General features: G+C 44.0%; 1 protein-coding gene across 1 annotated transcript in view; it reads right to left on the bottom strand.

Annotated features, from left to right (window-relative positions):
• The window catches only part of COL26A1 (collagen, type XXVI, alpha 1), a 175,541-nt gene that overhangs the window by 141,085 nt on the left and 16,429 nt on the right, over positions 1-18,027 (bottom strand). The window contains exon 2 of the mRNA XM_010573524.1: positions 9,195-9,317. Within this exon, the coding sequence (XP_010571826.1) occupies positions 9,195-9,317 (123 nt within the window). The remainder of the gene's footprint in view (positions 1-9,194; positions 9,318-18,027) is intronic.

Below are 18,027 nucleotides of genomic sequence, written 5' to 3'. Positions count from 1 at the left end.
AAAAGCATGCCAGTTACTTCTAATACTGACAACTGTGATCCAGGCACTTCTCTAATATGGGCTGGACAGAGCCAGCTAATCCCACCTAGTTCTTAGCACTTCTGCATCCAATGGTATTCAGGAGTTTGCAGTCTTGAGTGAGTTTGAGGACTTGGCACCATGTTGATGTAGGTAGACCTTCAGTGCTTTTTCAAAGAGACCTCAGGCATGAAGACTTTAAGTTTCTTGCTGAGGGCCTCTCAGACAGCTCTGGCAAAGTTCAGGAACTGAACCCAAGTCTCCCGACTCCCACTTCTGGCGTTGGACTTGAGACATCTTTCCACACGTAAGCCCTGAACCATCAGTCAGAAGTTCATGACTTTGTCACTAACACCACAGCTGGATTTGACCTTGAGATGAAAGTCTCCAGCCCTGTTACCAGTGTCCGGAGCCAGCTAGTCTCCAACCACACCGTGATTTTAAAACCATGTTTCTGCCAACACCAAGATGTTAAAGCTCTCTCAAACTTCATTATGAAGTGTGGAGAGTGGCTTGAGCCAGACTGGAATCTTGGCAGCAGTTCTGTGTCGGGGAAGTAGCTAGAGTTTAATCCTCAAACGAGCAAGGACTTCTCAGGGCATGACAAACGTGGAGCTCAGCTGTCACAGCCTACCACCCACCCTGAATTTCCTGGAAGAGTCCTGATGTTTGCAGCTCCATTCAGCATTATGCAGTCAGGCATGCAAAGTGGTCCCTGCTTGCTAGCTCCGATTCACTCTAAAGTTGCTCTGTTCTTCATAGCATCATTTTTCCTCAAGCATGTGACATGGCACCAAAATCTGTTGTTACATATATCATCACATCACACAGATTTCTGACTGCTATTCCAGGAGGGGAGCAAAGAAAACTCCCTTAGCAAAGCATGACCACTGTCTGACACCTGAAGTGTTGCAATTGAAGGAGAAGAAAAAACATGGAAAAAAGGAGAGGAAAAGAAGATACCTGTTAAAGGTCAGAAGCTTTGGAATGAAAATGTGTGGAAAACACAACAGGCAGGAAAAAGGATTGGTAGCAGAATAGGGAAGCCTTTCCCTTGGATGTCGCCCAAGCCACAAACGCTGGCATAGAAATCTGCAAAACCACAGTAAGAGAAGAGGTTAGGATGAGCCACAACCTGAACGACTTTGCTTCCCAGACAGCCAAAGGATGTGCTCAGCATACACAGTCCCCTTCAGCAGAAGGCTTCCAAGCATTTCACAGAGAAGCAAACTACTGGGACCTGCCACTCTACTGCAAGAGATAAGCGTCATTTACCAACGTTTGCTGAGGCTCACAGCAATGTCCCAGGGAGTGGGGCAACACTGAGGGAAGAACCCAGAAAACTCAACTAGCAGCCACTGCTTTTACTAGATCAGATCAAACACCTGGCTGTCCTTGGAGACTGCCTGATCAGTGTCAGACAAGTTACAGGAACTCATCTGCATGCAGTCATCATTTGGGAAACCGAGTCTCTTGCTTGTGTCTCTCTAACTGACTGCCCAGGAAGTAGTAATTTGGGGATGGAGCGTGAGATAACCGATTAACTGATTTGGGGGTATGAAGCTAGAAATACTGGAGAGGTCAGGACACACTGAGGGATGGCAGCCAACAAGTCTCACACCTCAGCATGCAAGGATATGTTCCCCTTGCTCTCAAGGAAGTGTCACTGAACACAACAGCCACACATGACACAAGAAAGAGAAAGTGTGTCACATTCTTGGATCAGAGCCTCAAAAATCAGGTCAAAGAGAAAGGCATGATCTCTGCCATGACCCAAGAAGGACAGCCTGTCACACACCGGAAATACCCGCCCCCTTTATGGATTTCCCCTGCCCTTTGACACTTACAAACAAAGCTGTTTGTACACAAATACCACATGAGAGAGAAGGTGTGAAACTCATTTCCACATCACAAGAGATGGTTTTGTTAGTGGGATTCATTCAGCCACTGAAGTTTGTGCCCAAGGAGACCTCCGCAACCTTCAGAAGCTTCTATTCATTTTTATTTAAGTGTCAGGTTGAAAGTTTCAACATCACTTACTGGTGGGTTTGAGGGTAACAAGAAGAATTAACTTGCCTTTTTGACTAGCAAAGAATCTGGAAACCAAGAAATCCAAGCTTTCTTTTATGTACTACTCTCATTGCAATGAAGTCACATATCAACCCAATGGGTCCAACCCTGTACAAATAACTGCCCTATTGTCTTTCTAACAGGGACAATCCATCTTCATTATAACAAGTGCTACCTCTGTATTAAAAAAAGATCAGAACAAAACTCATGGTAGTTCCTCCAATTTTTGGTACCCAAGCCCTGATTTACAGACATGCCAAAAATCTAAAATTCCCCATAGAAAATCAGGGTATTCTGAAATCAGATTTCAAATACATCACGTTAACGTAATCTAATCTTGAAGTACTTGACTGCCTTGGAAAGAAGGGAGGTTGGAAAGAGCTTGACAAGTATTAACATAGAGAAGATTAACATATCCTATGGGTGTACCATAGAGAGTCCGTTTCTCAGAGAAGCTATCAAGAACATATTTGGTTCCAAACACCACTATCCCCACTCCAGACAGACCATCATAACTATCCTCTCAAAGCCTACCAGACCCTGATATACCAGGTAGCTTCTCTATGGAATACAGACAAGATAACTTCACCTCAAACTAGTGCTACAGCTGATGCAGGGACAAGGACTACCTTTGCCATCACATTTGCACTCACAAGCATGGCAGAGACCATCACTCCGTGAATCAGACCTGTGCTCTTTTTTTTTTTTCCCCTGCAACCCCAGCTTTTCCAGCTTCCCTAGCACAAAGGCAGTAGTTCCCCAGGGAAGAATGTAACCAGAGGAGTTTCAAATATGCTCCTGCAGACACTGGACAGAAAACAAAACCTGCAGCTGCAGGAGTGTTGGAAGCCATTGTACATGTCTCCTGCCTTTGCCAAAGGCGAGGAAGAGGACTCTGTTCCACTCTGAGCATGTCTGGTTTGCACAACTTACCGAGAGTCTAAAACCCAGAAAACAGAAACTTATACACCTTCCATCCCAAGTTGTACAGAGCAATACTCTACAGTCTCTCAGTCCCAAGGAAAAAAGATAAAGGACACAGAGACAGATGTTTCTGTGCCACCAGAGTAATCATCAGCTCCTGTCTTTATTAACAATTAGATCTCAGTGCTATAGCAGAGCAGCACTGCCAGCTGCCTCCCTACCAGCAGGGAGGAAGAGTGCCCAGACAGCATGTCTGGAGAAGATCAAAAGGCCTTCAATTAGCAGCCTGAGGACACCTGTGCCTGTGCACAATCTACAAAGCAGATGGCCCTCCACTAGGGCCCAGCCAGCAGCACACAGCCATCCACATTGTTCCCAAACATGAGAACGCACCTTTGTGCTACAGCTCTAATCCCTTACAAACTCAGAGCCTCTACCTATCCTGTTCACAGGAGCACTGTTCATCCTACAGTTGTATCCTGTGTGTGCCTGGGAGAGCAGGCATCTTTTTCCAAGCATATGACTCTACAACTTGGAGAGAAATAAGGGAGTTAAACACATAAAAGAGTTTGTGTGTAACAGGACTTGAAATGGCAATTCTAATGCACTGGAATAAGCTCTAGGATTTATTATTCAATTGACTGGAAAGAAAGAGAAGGATTTCCCTGCGGCGTTACTACTTCTGAAACTGAGGAGAAACATCAGCTACAGGCCAGTCTCTTGGGTGAGAGATCCCCAACTTCTCATACTTACCCTGTAGCAATAGAGTCTTCAAAAGCAGAGAAGACCAAAATGGATGAGCCTGCAGAATTCCTTCTTTGTTATTCTGCAAACTAGCTTGTAAAATCCCCCTGGGAGCAGAAACGTGTTCAGTTTAAATGAAAACAACAAAAAAGAAAACCCAACATTCAGAAACAGCAAGAATGATCCATGCAAGACATGTAGCCTGCTTACATTAAAAATGTCATCAAAAGCACAGAGCATTTGTGATAAGCCAAACAAGCTAGAATACTGAAAGGAAAAAAACATGCAATGACTGGCAGCTGGAAAGAGCATTACAGCCCAGATTTGCTGTGTTGCAAGAATGCTCTCCCCTTCCATCTCTCCCACCTTTGGGTGGTGTTTGAAGCTGACAGATGAGTAACTTTATGTTTGGGGTTTCAATGGCTCTTGCTGAAGTACGGAGACTGGGTAAGCCCATCCCCATACAAGCCAGCTCTGTGTTTCCAGGGGAATCTTCAGATTCTCTGAAGCCAGAAAGTGCTGCAGAGACAGGATGCTCAAAAGGTAGAGTGAAACAACTATGTGACCACTGAATACAGCAAAAAGTAGCAGGATGAACACTCACACAACCTTGCGGGGAACATTCATTTTTCTAGGATGAAACAAGTAGGAGAGGAGTTAGAATATCCTGCCACAGTCTGAAGCAGCATGCTTCCAGACATGAGACAGGGATTTTCACAGCAACAACAGTTTGAAGCAGAAAATGTTCATCTTCTGAAGGCTGAAACAGTGCATGATCTGCCAGGCTGTTCATCACATTCATTTACCTCCTGAGATACTGTTTTACTGACCACAAGTCATACGCAAATACTCTAATCAAAATTAGGCTGATTTTGGCCAATTAGGGTATAGCAAGAAGTTGTCCTACTCTCAAAGTCGTAAAACACAGTAAGACAAAAGTAGTACTGTTCTCATCTTACAGGCGAGGTGGCATCACTTGACTGAAGGCACAGGAAGTCACAAAAGTTCCAGCAACTGAATGCAGGTCTCAAATCCCTGCCTGGCCTATGCAAGCACCCTTCTCTGTGAGCCTCGAGGAGTGTAGTGTCCTAAGCATGATAGGATTGTGCATTAGCCTGCAGCTGCTGCAGCAAAATGATTGCTCAGGAGAAGGGTTACAATTCAGATGCCTGGGTTTACTGGGAGCAGGGTGCAATCATCCAGGCAGCAGAGACCCAGTGATTAGGTTGCCATTGAAACACCAAGCTAGAGACTTTATCCCTTCCTTCAGACAGATAAGTGGCATGCAATTTTTATAAGTACACTAGGAGCTTCAGCCAGACTGCTGGAAAGTTGCCCGTTCACTTCGTAGCGTGACAAAGCAAAGGCATATCCTATGGCGCGCAGAAGCTGAAGCCTTTACTACACAAATAGAGAGATTTCAAGAATAGATCTGCTGAGGGAAAATCTCCAGCCAAGACTGCTCCAAAGCAACTCAGCACCCAAGCTAAATAAAGAGTCTGGGGTGGAGGGCAAGAACAGAGCAGCTCATCCCATCCCAGCCAAGATGACGACACTCCTGCAAAAGAGGTACAGCTGCCAGCTTCCCAAGAGCAAGTGAATAGACAGCAAGGACATCACACTACTGAAGCTGCTAAAGCTGGGGATCTCACAGATATTCCTCTGTCAAAGGCTTGACCCTGAGCCGCAGTTTGTGCAATAAGGGAAAGAAACATAACACGAATGAATGGGAGACAGGAAATGGATTAAATCCTTGTCTGGCCACACTGATGTCTGCTTGTAAGCAAAGTCTGCCTAACAGAGAACCCCTCTCAGCTGTCACCACGAGGTTGAGAGATGCCTTTTTTTTGGCTGGCATCCCTTTTGCTAGTGAGCAGCCCGATAACGGGTGCTGGCAGAATGAAAGCTCCCTCAGATACGGTTGACTCCCTGTAAACAAGGAGACGAAAACAGTTTGTTTCAAGTCGCAGCTGGGAGAAATACTATAAAGACAAAATAATGCCAATGGCTTACTGACATTTTGCATTGTGGCTGTTGTCCCCCCCGTCCCCCCCCTTCAAGCTCAGGCACCAGAAATCTCACTAGAGAAAAATAGGACAAGGCCAGAATATCTTTAAGTTTGTCTTTTTGGCAAAAGGAAAGCAGATATATTTATATTACCTGAACAATCACAGGGGTACAGAAATCATGAACATTTGTAGCCATTACCAGACCTGGAGCAAGTCTGACATTGCCAGAACCTAGACTTCCAGAAAACCTGAAAAGACAGAGATGCTAGTACAGAGAAGGTAAGGAGGAAACAAAAACAACATTGTTTGATGGGAGTGAAGCATTGGCCCTGTGAAACATTCTTGCTGGACCTGTCATGTAGAGCAGATACAGTCAAGCAGGCAATCATTAAGGACTGTAGACAAAATAGAGAAGCTCCTTCATATTACAGGAACACACTCAAGGACTGGTGACTTTGAGAAGATGTTTAGTGACACAAGGGATTCTTTGATTCCCATTCCATGAAGCTAGCATAAGCTCTCTCCTGTGTTTTGCGAAGTGTTGGGATAGGATGCTATCAGATTTGATACTAGTCACACTGCTTTTCCCAAGCGGTTGTCTTCACCCTGCACCACAGACAGCATGTTCACCACAAGAAAAAACAGACACCTGAGAAAACCAGGACATCTTCCAGGCAAACAGCAGGGTCACCCAAAGCTTTCAGACACAGGGAAGTAGGGCACCCAAGTTGAGTTTTCCGTTCTGTTCATCTTCTGTAAGAATTTTCAGAGACCTGTCAAAGGAAGTTATACAGCATGGTGGCCGATATAAGCTTACACACCCCTTTGAAGCCAGTTTCTTAGCAGAAAAATAAGGAAAACAAGTATAACTTGCCAGGAACTGCACTAGCAAGTGAGGTGCTGAATAGAAGAGGGACTCAACTTCCCTGTGATTTTGGGGTCTGTCTTTCTCATTGCTATCCTTGGGAGTTTTCATCTGAAAACAGGAGATGAGATTCACCTGAATTAGGAGAGAGATTGGATATTTTTTCTTTAGGAAACACCATTTTGGTGAAAGAGGGGTAAAAGTATAATTTAAAAATTTTTTTCAAAACTCAGCTTCACTCTGAGACAAAAGAAAGCCAGTTACTCACGCATCCATAGGTGCTGGCAACGTAACATTGATAGGCTGCTGCATTGGCCTAGGAAATAAGACCTCAACCATACAACATGACTTATGGTTACCAAATGTTGCCCACAGTAGTTACACGTCAAAAGATCCATAATTTTCAGTGGCTGTTTTTCATTCTGTTATTATAAGTCAGACGCACTGCCGGAAACAAGCAACCACTTATAAAAGATGTCTGGGATGGGGATAACTTATACAACAACCCACTCAACGCTCAGGACCTCAGTGTCTTCGACTTCATTGCTACTTGTTCTTGGGGTTCTCGCTTTCATACAGTGGCAGTATAGGAAATTATCAGGAAGCAGCACATGCAACTCCTGCTTTACCTTTGTGGATAACAAATGCTGCAGCCCACCCAGTTAACAGCTTTCTGAAGGTCCTTGGGAAAGAGAGGTCCAGGGTCTTTCTCTACTTCATGCAAGAATATCATATGATGCATGATTAAAGGACAGACAATATAGTAATTTCCTTGGAAGGGTGCCATCCGCTTTGCTCGTGTTTCCTCCCACTTGCAAAGGGAACAGAGCATTAGTGTCCTCCCATCTCTTCTGGTAGGTTTCTTCATGGTGATCATCTTCCAGAAATGCAGCTCCTGTCAGCTGAACTTTCACCAGCCAAGACCTTAAATATCAATAACCCCAGCTTCTTTCCATGATAATTTTTCTTTCTATGTGAAAATAAGTCTGCTGCCATTCTGCATTGTCTCCAAACAATTGGACTCGTCAGGCAAATGAGCCAAACTACGTTTGAAACTGAAAATGTTCCATGAATAATAATGTCACAACAGCACACACTACTCAAAGTCTCTGGGTTAACAATGTAAGAATCAATGTATATGAGTAACTGCAGGAGCCCACAAAAAGGATTTTTACTAGTAACGTGATCAATTGTTTGGTACTTATGAAACTACCATTATGTTAACAAGGAAAAATAAGCATGATTTTTGGCAAGTTTAGGAGACAAGGTGAAAGCTCACAAGTTTCTAATGACAATTATGTGCTTAAAAAGTCTGGGAAATTAAAAAGCTTCAACAGAAGTTTGGCCACAACAGTGTAAAATATTAAGTGTTTCAACCACAGCCTTGCATAAAACAAGACCAAAGAGACACCAAAGCAGATATATTACAAGTGAAAAAACTTAAACTGACCACTGGCCAAGTAGAAACTGGAGAACCAACTGTGGTAACTGCCACATGCAAAATGTGAATTCCAGATGAAGAGTCACAAGAACAGACTGGGAAGGTGGATCTCTGGGTATTTAAGTGGGTAGTTCAACCACATTCTGGCTAGGTTATCAACTACAAGAGGACCTCAATCAACACCCTGTGGGTGAACTGGTAACAATAACAATAAAATGACTAAGCTTTGTAAGCTAAACTATGGGCTTGTCTACATGGCAAATTGTTATAGAAGCTAGGTGTAAATTTAGAGCACAATGGCTTTTTTGCACCAATTCCCAGACGGGTGGGTAACACTATTCTGCTCTGAGAATGTCTTTTCAGAGAACGCAACAATACAAAGACACTTTGCATACTGAAAGGTGGTAGCTGGGGATAACTATTTCATACTTTTTTTTTTTTCTTAAATGTAGGTGGGTCCCAAGACCACAAACGATTGAAAGGCAAAGCAGGCTCAGGACAAATTTTTGACAAGTCACTGTCTCTAAGCTTTGTTTCTCATCTGGGGAGAGAGGACATTGTGGGACATTGTGCTTTCGTGCATGTTTCTAAAGAATATTGAAATGCAGGTGTAAGAGGTGCTGTAAGGAAATTCCACTCCAAATGGTACAGGGCATATTACCTTTGTCCATCACCAGCTGCAATGAATTTGATCAAAGCTTTCCAATGTATGTGATCAATTATTATCCTAAAGACCTGAGTATGAGGACTTGATACCAACAAGCCACATAGTGCCATTGGTCCAGCATCCCTGCTAACGCTGTTCAGTCACACTGCACTCTCTTGGACTCCATTATTTATTTAGCTTCACGATGGACTAGCAACAGCCTCCTGTGTGGAGAAGTACAAACTGGCATTACAACCTAAGCTAAACTGTCTCACATAGCTTGTCCCTAACACTACCTTACCTTCACGTGTAATTACTCTACAGCTAACACCAGTGCCATTCTTTAGTTACATCACCATGAAGCAGGATATCACATGTGATCCGTTGATCTCAACCCTCTATGCAGCGCTTAAAAGGTAAACAATTTAACGAGAAATGCAGGAAAATTTGGGCAACATGAGACATGAAGATTTTTACCTCACTAAGTTGGCACAAGGTCCTGGCCACCGGCAGCTCTGATAAACTCGCTGGATCACCGTTTCTGACCCATTCTGCACTTGGCAGGAAACTGTCCGTGTAACTGTATAGTGACACCAATGCCTGCAGAGAGAAAGGATACTGTTAGCCCCAGTAAGACGGCAAGCTGAACCAACATACATCAGACTGCAGTAAAAACAGACCAAGTATCCGGGGGTGGGGTTGTTTCTTCTGCCAGCCATAGCTTGCCTAACTTGCAGTCCTCATTTCTCACCCCACCCTCTCCTCCCAATAGCTGCAGAAAGATTCCCTGCTTCTGCCAACCTGAACCACAAGACATCCAGTAACGCCTCTTGCTTGGTCCTCAGAGGCCAGAGTTTTATAGTACATAATTTAGTTCTGCTAGTTATCATAAACAATAGGGCTTTAGAAAAAAAGAAAGGAAAAAAAAAAGTGTTCCAAATCTCCTGATAGTCAGTTCCCATTGTACTAGTCTTAATTTCACCCTGCTCGTTATTCCTGAGCCTCCTACCATTCTGAACAACATCTGAGTTGGAAAATTCTGCTTTCTGGTGTGGTGGAGCTCATTGTCAGCAGGGCTTAATCAAGCTGGGTGCCAAACAAGTTATATTGCTGTCCTGGTGAGGTTACAGTCTAAAAATGGGCAAGAGAAGATGCAGGGGAGGGAAGGACTAGTGTCTTATGCTGTCTTATAAGAAAACAAAAGTGAGAGAGACCTCCTCACCATAAGGTGTATGAGAAGGCAGGAACTACAGTGTCAGCCCTGGGAATCAGGACCCATAGACCCTTTTCCACCTTCTCTGAAAATTATGTTTTTAGGTTCCAGTGTCATTCTTGAGGGGGAAAAAAAGGATACCTTCATTTTCCCCTTGCAACCATCATTCATGTTTGCTAAATAGTGGTTCACATTTTTGCTTTTGTACCTCAGCGTAGTTAACAGGCCTGAGAGCCACTTTCCTACTGATTGGGGATCAGAACTGGGATCACTAATGGGAAGTGGAAACACCAGCTTGTGCTCCAAAACACATAAAGTGCTTGTGTAAGCATTCCCCGCGCATGCAGAAGAGTCCCGGCTCCTCATCCATCTTAAAGCAAGAGCCCCCAGTACAGTTGATCCCTTCTTCTCTAAGCATCACAGTGGCTCCCCAGCCTTGCAAACCAAAAATCAAACTGCTTGCCCAGTGGAAACAGGCACCTGTACATCCCCTCCTCCTTCCCTAACCCACCTTTCCCCATGGCAATTTAATTTTTCCAGTATTTGCCATTTACAGCATTTGTTGCATTTTGTTTCCTTTTTGGATTCCCCTCCTATCTCCGCAGAAGGGTCCCTGCTCTCTGGATAACTCTCATTTCCATAAATAGGAGGTACGCATGCCAGCAGCTGAGCCGAGTGCTGCAGACCACAATGGGCAGGCTGGGGCCAGCAGGCTGCTCACCGAACCTTCGGCTACAGCCAGATGGGTAAGATGGGGCACCCAAAGAGAGGGGGGCTTTTCACCCGGTGCCATCGAGCCCATTAGCAGTGTCAAGGAAGAGTCATGAAGGTTTCCCTGCAGGCACTGCTCCTACTCGCTGTAAACCTGCTTGTAATTCTCCATCAGGAAAAGCAGGGACTACAGTCACACCTCAAGTGACCCCAGGCTGGCAGGGAGGTCTTAGAGAACCACTTCTCTCAGATTTATTGAGGGTCTGTGGTGTGTATATATAGGGATCAGACACCCTAGTACCCAAATGTCTGTACTAACATCTACATCATAGAACGAAAGGACAAAAAGGGGGAAAAAAGACTAATGAATCTTCAGATCACATGATGACAGCAGATCCTTTAATAGGCTCAATACAACTTCTTCACAAAGTTTAGGGAGCAAAACCAGAAGAAACAAAGACAGTAGCTAACAACTGGAAATGTGATAATTCAAAGTCAAGTTTTCTTTTTCATTTCACATGCACACATGATGCAATCGGCCATTTCATCTCTTCAAGCCTCAGCCATGGGGTTTGTTGAGATGGTATTGCTGGATAAGATCTCCTCGTGCCCAGGGAACAGCCAGCTGAGCATGGAAGGAAAAGCAGCCAAGAGAAAGAGCAAGTACAAGAGGGGCTGAGGAAACCACAGCTCCGTATGATTTACCTTGAGCATGTTTTTAGCACAGTGCTTGCAGCCATCGGAAGGACAGCACTTCCGCACAAACCTCAGGGCAAAAGCATTTCGTGTCAGACGAAAGAAACTGCACACATACAGAACCTAATAGGATAATGGCAGAAGCATATGTCCTAAAGTTATGAAAAACAAAACTTTTCATTAACATGCAATGAGGAAAAGTCCCACCACAGGGGAGGAACGAAGCAGTAGTATGCACACTAGGAACATGTAACAGCATGAAGGGACATGAATACTAACAAATTCAGAATAAAGTTACTGAACATTTTAAAACAGAGCATAAATATCAAGGACTCCAGTGCCTCCACTTGTGTTAAGACCATTTTTCTAGCTTGTCAATGAAATCCAAATAAATCAATTTATTTACATATGCTATAACTGCTACATAGCTTGTGTGTGTGTCCTTCTGGCCTTCTCCCATCACATAGTCATCTGGGAAGATGTACCATTTCCATCATGTGGAGCTGGATTATCCTACACTGATTATTTCACTCTAATACTGATTTTGGTGGGCTTCTGAGACAACCTGTGCCACCTTCTTGGATACATACAAAGCACTTCTGTGTCAGATTAAAAAAAATAAAATTCAACTGCACTCTGAGAAAAACCCTCCATATCTGATGCTGAAACTAGAGCACTTCATATTCCTGAAGGCAAATGAGGTAGGAAGGTGAACAAAGACAAACACCACTGCACACCCCAGCACAATGCAGAAGAAAAAGGCAGGTGTTGGAGGCAGACTCCACAGTTGCCAAAGGGAATCTGGCAGCCTGTCTGCTCTGGTTAATGTATAATGGCAGCTCCAAACTGTAACTCCTAAGAAGAAATGGGAAGCTACCATTACTCGCTTTAGCTTTCCCTTGCATAGACCCAGACTTAATGTCATCTTGTCCTTCAAGGATTACTTTAAACCGGCTTGGGAATCTAGCACTACATTTGTGGATCTGGAGCTAAACGGGTGGCACTGGGCAGGCTATGTCAAAAACTGCAAGAAAGGTTGATTATTTTAAGCTATCTACAAAGCTGGTTTTGCCAGGGCTTTCATTCAGTGGGTGCTGCTGGCATGCACATAGATTTCTTTCCAAATGAGTCCAAAACTGCTGTCTTGGACTGAGGTGGTCTCTAGCACCTTTGCTCTACCTGGTCCTTGGAATAAACTGTTCAAGTACACATATCCCCTTGCAAGTCCAAGGAATTTGGCAGTCAAGTTGTCATTTCTGCCTTGGAAAAGCCTTTCTTGGAAGTGAGACGTGCTGGACAGACCTTGTTAAAATCTAGTGACAGAGCTTTTAGGCAGTGGTTGGAGGTAAAGGCTGCTCCCGCACTACAGTGCACAGGACAGAAGCCTGCACATTGGCGGGGGGTGGGGGGCAGGCGTGGAGAAACCCAACACTTCCCCAGGTTCATTTCAGATGACCTGCTCAGTGATCTATTATAAAAGGAAGCAATCATTACAGGAAGTAAGAAGCTTCACCGAGGCTCTCAGTTCATTGCTTTCATTGCCTGAAGCCATCACCTGGGTTTGCCAGGCTGAACAGGATTGACAGCCCACGGCAAAATAACAGACCCTTCACTCAAATCTAGGGACAACCTTCCACCTTCCTCAGCAGGAGCACCGAGAGCACAGTGATAAAGTACCACAACACTTGTCACCTCTGCACTCTCAGTATCTTCCCTATAGCAGAATCACCACAGCATGGATCATGAGGGGAAAAAAAAAAAAAAAAAAAAAATGGTCAGACCCCAAAGATACTCGGATAATCCAACATGAACACAGATTTCTCTAACTTCTCTCTTTATCAACAGAAGGAAGAGTTTAGTTACAAAGGTACCCACCCAGGATTGAAAAGTACATTCCCATTTACAAAACATCACACTCTTGGATTCCCATAAATAGCATAATTTTCCTACAAATGCAGCTTTTAGGTGTTTGATTTTTACTGTGGCATAGAGCAGGTCAGACAGAAAGACAGGAGCATAGCTGATCATAAGATGCATTAGGATATATAGCTTGGAACTCACTGTAGATTTAATAGTACAGTGACTACGACAGAAAGAAGACAGACAAAACCACCCCAAGATTTCTCTTCGCAAGCCAAAAGTCAGCAAGAACAGTCTCCAGAATGCAAACAGGCTTCAGACAATGTGACGAAAGGCCCCATCATGGCTTACAGAGATTATAAATGACCCTTTATATTATATACAGATGCTAGCAAGAAAGGTTTAGGACTTTTACTGGCATGCATCCAGGATGGCAGAGAATATATTGCTGCTTATTCAAAAAGAATATTCTAACCAAGCAAAAAAAAAAATGATCCGAATAGCAGCTCCTTTTGAGCTGGGTCTGTCAGATCTCATGCATGCTCATCACCAGCATATTTAGCACAAGGCCCCACAGCTTCTCATGGAATTGGTCTTCCACTGCTTTGCCTAGACAGGCAAGTCTCGCTTGGTCCATTTTCTCCAGCCGTTTCCAAAGGGACACCCTCTTCTCACACCCTATTTAATTCTTGGAAGACTTTCATGGACAACTGAGGATCTGCAGACCATGGCCTGCAAGCTACAGATTTAGACAGTTTCAGTCCAGGGCTACAGACAAAGATCTCATGTCTTGATCACAGCTGACAACATGGTGTTCCAGAAGGAATACGAGTGTTGATGCCAACAGGTATCCAATCATATTTACTGTGTAGGTTCAAGATGTTAATGTGGACCTTTCTGGCTAACTAGAGCAACAAAGTCAATAGTTTGCTTCCATTTGGAGATACTCTGAAAACTACTATTCTGAACTTAAACAGACCCCTCTCTAAGCAGATGGCTAGGAGGGAGTTGCCTGCTTTCTACTGACTCAGTAAGAGCAGTGATGCATGGCTTCAGCCACCTGGACACCAGAGGAGACAAGAAAACCTAACTTTCCGGGGCATTCATGCATGGAGCAGGCTGCCAGGACCTCAAAAGGGCAACTGGACTTACACAGGGAGCTTGAACTGCGTTTTGCTTCTGTAGGGAGATGCCAGGGAGGAAGCCACATTCTACCCCACTGACTTTCTGAACCTGCTTCACCCCTCATCAGAAGCCTTATTTGGATGCACAGTTCATCCCCTGGAGATTTTGGATGTCTATACAGCTAGTAATCCTGTAGTGAGAGAGAAAAGGGACTGCAGAGGGTGAAGAAGTATACGGTAACAAATACTCAAGCTAAAATACTGTAAGTTCCAGAAGAGCCATATACTCGCATATCAGAGCTTAATTCCTGGCTAGCATGACTGAATTAGCTTAGAGCAATCATTTCACGGACGGGAAGACACTGACAGCAAGCTTCCTCTTCCCCCCTTCTCACCATCTGGATTTGCACAGTACTGTTTCCTAAGCCCACTGTGAATGCTTAGAAAGACTCACACCACAACAAACTTAGAGCCATCTCCAAAAGCAATGTTTGTGTCTTTCCTAGTCCAAACTGCTGGCTTTTATCCAAGCTTCTCAGACTGCTGGGGGGGTCTCTGGAGGACCTTCTAGGGGGTTCGCAAGAGAAAAGTCAACTGGTTGTTAGTAGGCTTCGTTTCACTAGACAAGTGACCACAAATTGAACAATGTCAGAAACTACTGGGCTGAACTGATTGGGACTCAGCAAGTAGCCTGTTTAATCAGGGGTGTGCAACTTAAAAATTAAAGCGGCAACATTCTTGCCTAATCACTTCTTTCAGTGGGACAACAGTTCAACTCCACATAGAAAACTGACTTGCTGCAGTGCCCTGTTAAGGACAGGCCTACAGCAGGCAACACCTACCACACACAGGACCTTCTGGCTGATGCGTTCACTGGACTGAAGGACATAGCTACAACTCCTGATATCCATGGCCTTACAGCACACCATGCTCCTACCAGCATGAAATGCTCTGCTTTCAGCAGAAACAATCCTACAAGTTAGACTGTGAACAAAGCCATTTATGCTGTTGTAGAGCCAAGTAAAATGGAGATTTAATGTGGTTTTAGGACTTCCAATGAAAGCACATGCCACACAGTACAACACAAAAGCTCAAATCACCACAACTGGCCAAGACAGAAGCAAGCAAAGTCTTTCAGGGCGGGGTGGGTGTGGGGGGGAAGACTTTATATGAAGAACTGTTTCATCAGCACCTGTTGCATGTGTATGGGCATGAATTGACCCTCCCCACTCCCAATAAAAATTACAGAAGTCTCTCAATAAGGTTGGCATTTCTGATGCTTGTGATTTGCCCTAAAGCTTTGTGCTGTGTAAACAACTGCACTGAATTATCTTTTTGTTTCCATAAGGATAACACACTGTGTGTTATACTTAGCAGAGATCAACATTTAGGGCACAGAAAACAGTAGGAGTGTTTTGATAGCTAGATAGATTTCCCCAAGTTTCCTCATAACATTTTTCACTGGAGCTATCAATTACCCTGCAATCCTAGAGAGGAATTTCAATAAAATCAGAAGGTCGCTGACTTTCACTGGGAAAAAGTTGCTGTTCTAACTCAATGAAAGCAAACTGTGCCCTTTTCTCTGTGTAAATAGTACAGCATCCCACTTGCTTTGCCAGAACAGCAATCCATACATTGTGTGCTGGAACCCATCGTTAGGAGAGGTTAGTTAGTTATATACTCCACTGAGGCCAGGAGCATAAGTTGCCCTCTACATGACAAGAAATCCAGATTCAAAGGCTGCCAGGTTCTCTGGGGTATCTCTTCCTGAACCATCCAGTTCTACATAACTACATTATTCCCTTCTTATTCACAAATACACACCTCCCTGAATGTGCTTTGACTTTCATCAGATCAAGTTTAGCAGCTAATTCAGTTGGCTGTGACCAGATTACTCTTTACTGCTCTGACCTGGCTGAAAAGGAAACAATCCTATCACATGTTACTGGAAAGCTCAGATAAAAACCAAGCTGGGCTTAAATTTCTCCTGTTCTTGACCACATTCATGCTCTCCCCAGCTAACTCGGTTTTAGGATCCAAGGCTGTCATTCAGCTCATTATCCAGCAGAGCACCAGCTACAAAATTCAATTGTGAGCACCAGTCTCCACAATATTAGAATGTTCAGAGTTGATGGATTGATTCAGGTCTGTAGAATGATGGACCATTGCTAAGAAATCCATGAAAGGCCACCTGGCAGGGGCAAGGGAGTGGCCATACACAGGCTTATGATGGCAAGGTTCAGTTCAAAGCAGAGACTGTTCTTCCATTACAAAGTTTTAAGAGGTCTGCAAGTCAGAAGACATGACGAGCCACAGTAATCTTGTTGTCAATATTGATGTTTTACGCATGCCTTACTCCCACTGAGTACTTCATAGTCACTAATAGAGGTTACCCTGACTCCTGTGAAAAAGGGAGAAAAATCTTTGTAACAGCCCATTCATTTTGGGAAACTAATAAAACTGGAAGACTGCTGGTGTTTCTGAAGCCAGACAGCAGCAGCCATTTGAAGCAGCAGAGAGCCAGAGGCACGAACAGGAATAAGACAAGTTCCAGGTCTCCCACTCCGCTATGTTGGTCGGACAAAGATTGGAAGGAACTCCGGTCTTTCTGCACACACCATCACCACCACCCTCCCCAATAAGAATTTGAAAAAAGTGGCCATAAAAATAAGTTCTGGCTAGCAGAGTAAGATGGGACAATTTATCTAGGTACTTCCCAATAGCATAACCCTTCCCCAGGGGGCAATATATTCTGTGCTTAGTGCACTTCAAATACTCAGTTGCCAATAACAGTCTTAAGTTTTCCCACACAAAGTGGATTATCAGAGACTGCTGGAGGGAGTTTAGTCCTAGAGGAATCTTTACCTTAGGAGGAAAATGCAGTTCAGTCTGCACAACACCTTTAATCTTCAGCAAGTTCTGCAGCCAAGCACATTTAACTGTGCTTGCCTCGCTTTGTTGTGTGCATGGTTGACCTTCCAAACAGCATTACCTCGAGGGCTGAACTCACTTCAATTCATAGGAAACTGCGCAAAATTTTGCCTTATCCTTCTGCAGCCATTGAAGTTACAGGGGTTAAGGGAAAAACCTCTCCCTACTGGAATTATTAAAAGCCTAGAAGCAGAATAGCCAAATAGTATGGAGCCATGGGTGCAACTCTTTTTCAGAGACAAAGAGGGAATCCAGGTCCCCAGAGCAACATTTAGCTTCTTCAGCCATGAGACCATTCCTCTTCTCTTCCAATCCCCCACCTCATTCACAAGGCACCTTCCAGCTGCTGTAACTAATGAAGGAGGGGCTCTGAAGATAAGCACTCATCTATTACACACACTTGATTCATTTGTACAGTAGATCCACCCTGTACAACAGCACTAATATAAATGCAGAATATAAACAGAGGCAGATAAGGACTTAAAAATGCATAAAGGGAAAGAGGTGAGAAGGCACAAGGAGTATTTCTTTAGCATAAAGTCCCTCTGATTTATACCCCCTACCCAGCTCCTCTCAGTTTGCTAGTGGCATGTTCCAACTGAATCAAACAATAAATACGGTTGACCTGAACCATAATTACCTTCATCATGAAAATGAAAGAAGTTAGCCCATGACTGAGTGCTCAGAAATAAAAAGGGGGTTCACTCCTTTGAAGTGCTTTGCTTTTACAGGCATTCTTCTAGGCACTGAACTGTTTTGCTGCTCCCTCCCCCAA

Source organism: Haliaeetus leucocephalus, unplaced genomic scaffold, assembly GCF_000737465.1.
Source record: "Haliaeetus leucocephalus isolate CR32 unplaced genomic scaffold, Haliaeetus_leucocephalus-4.0 Scaffold395, whole genome shotgun sequence".
NCBI lineage: Eukaryota > Metazoa > Chordata > Aves > Accipitriformes > Accipitridae > Haliaeetus > Haliaeetus leucocephalus.
This window is presented reverse-complemented; position numbering and strand designations above follow the sequence as displayed.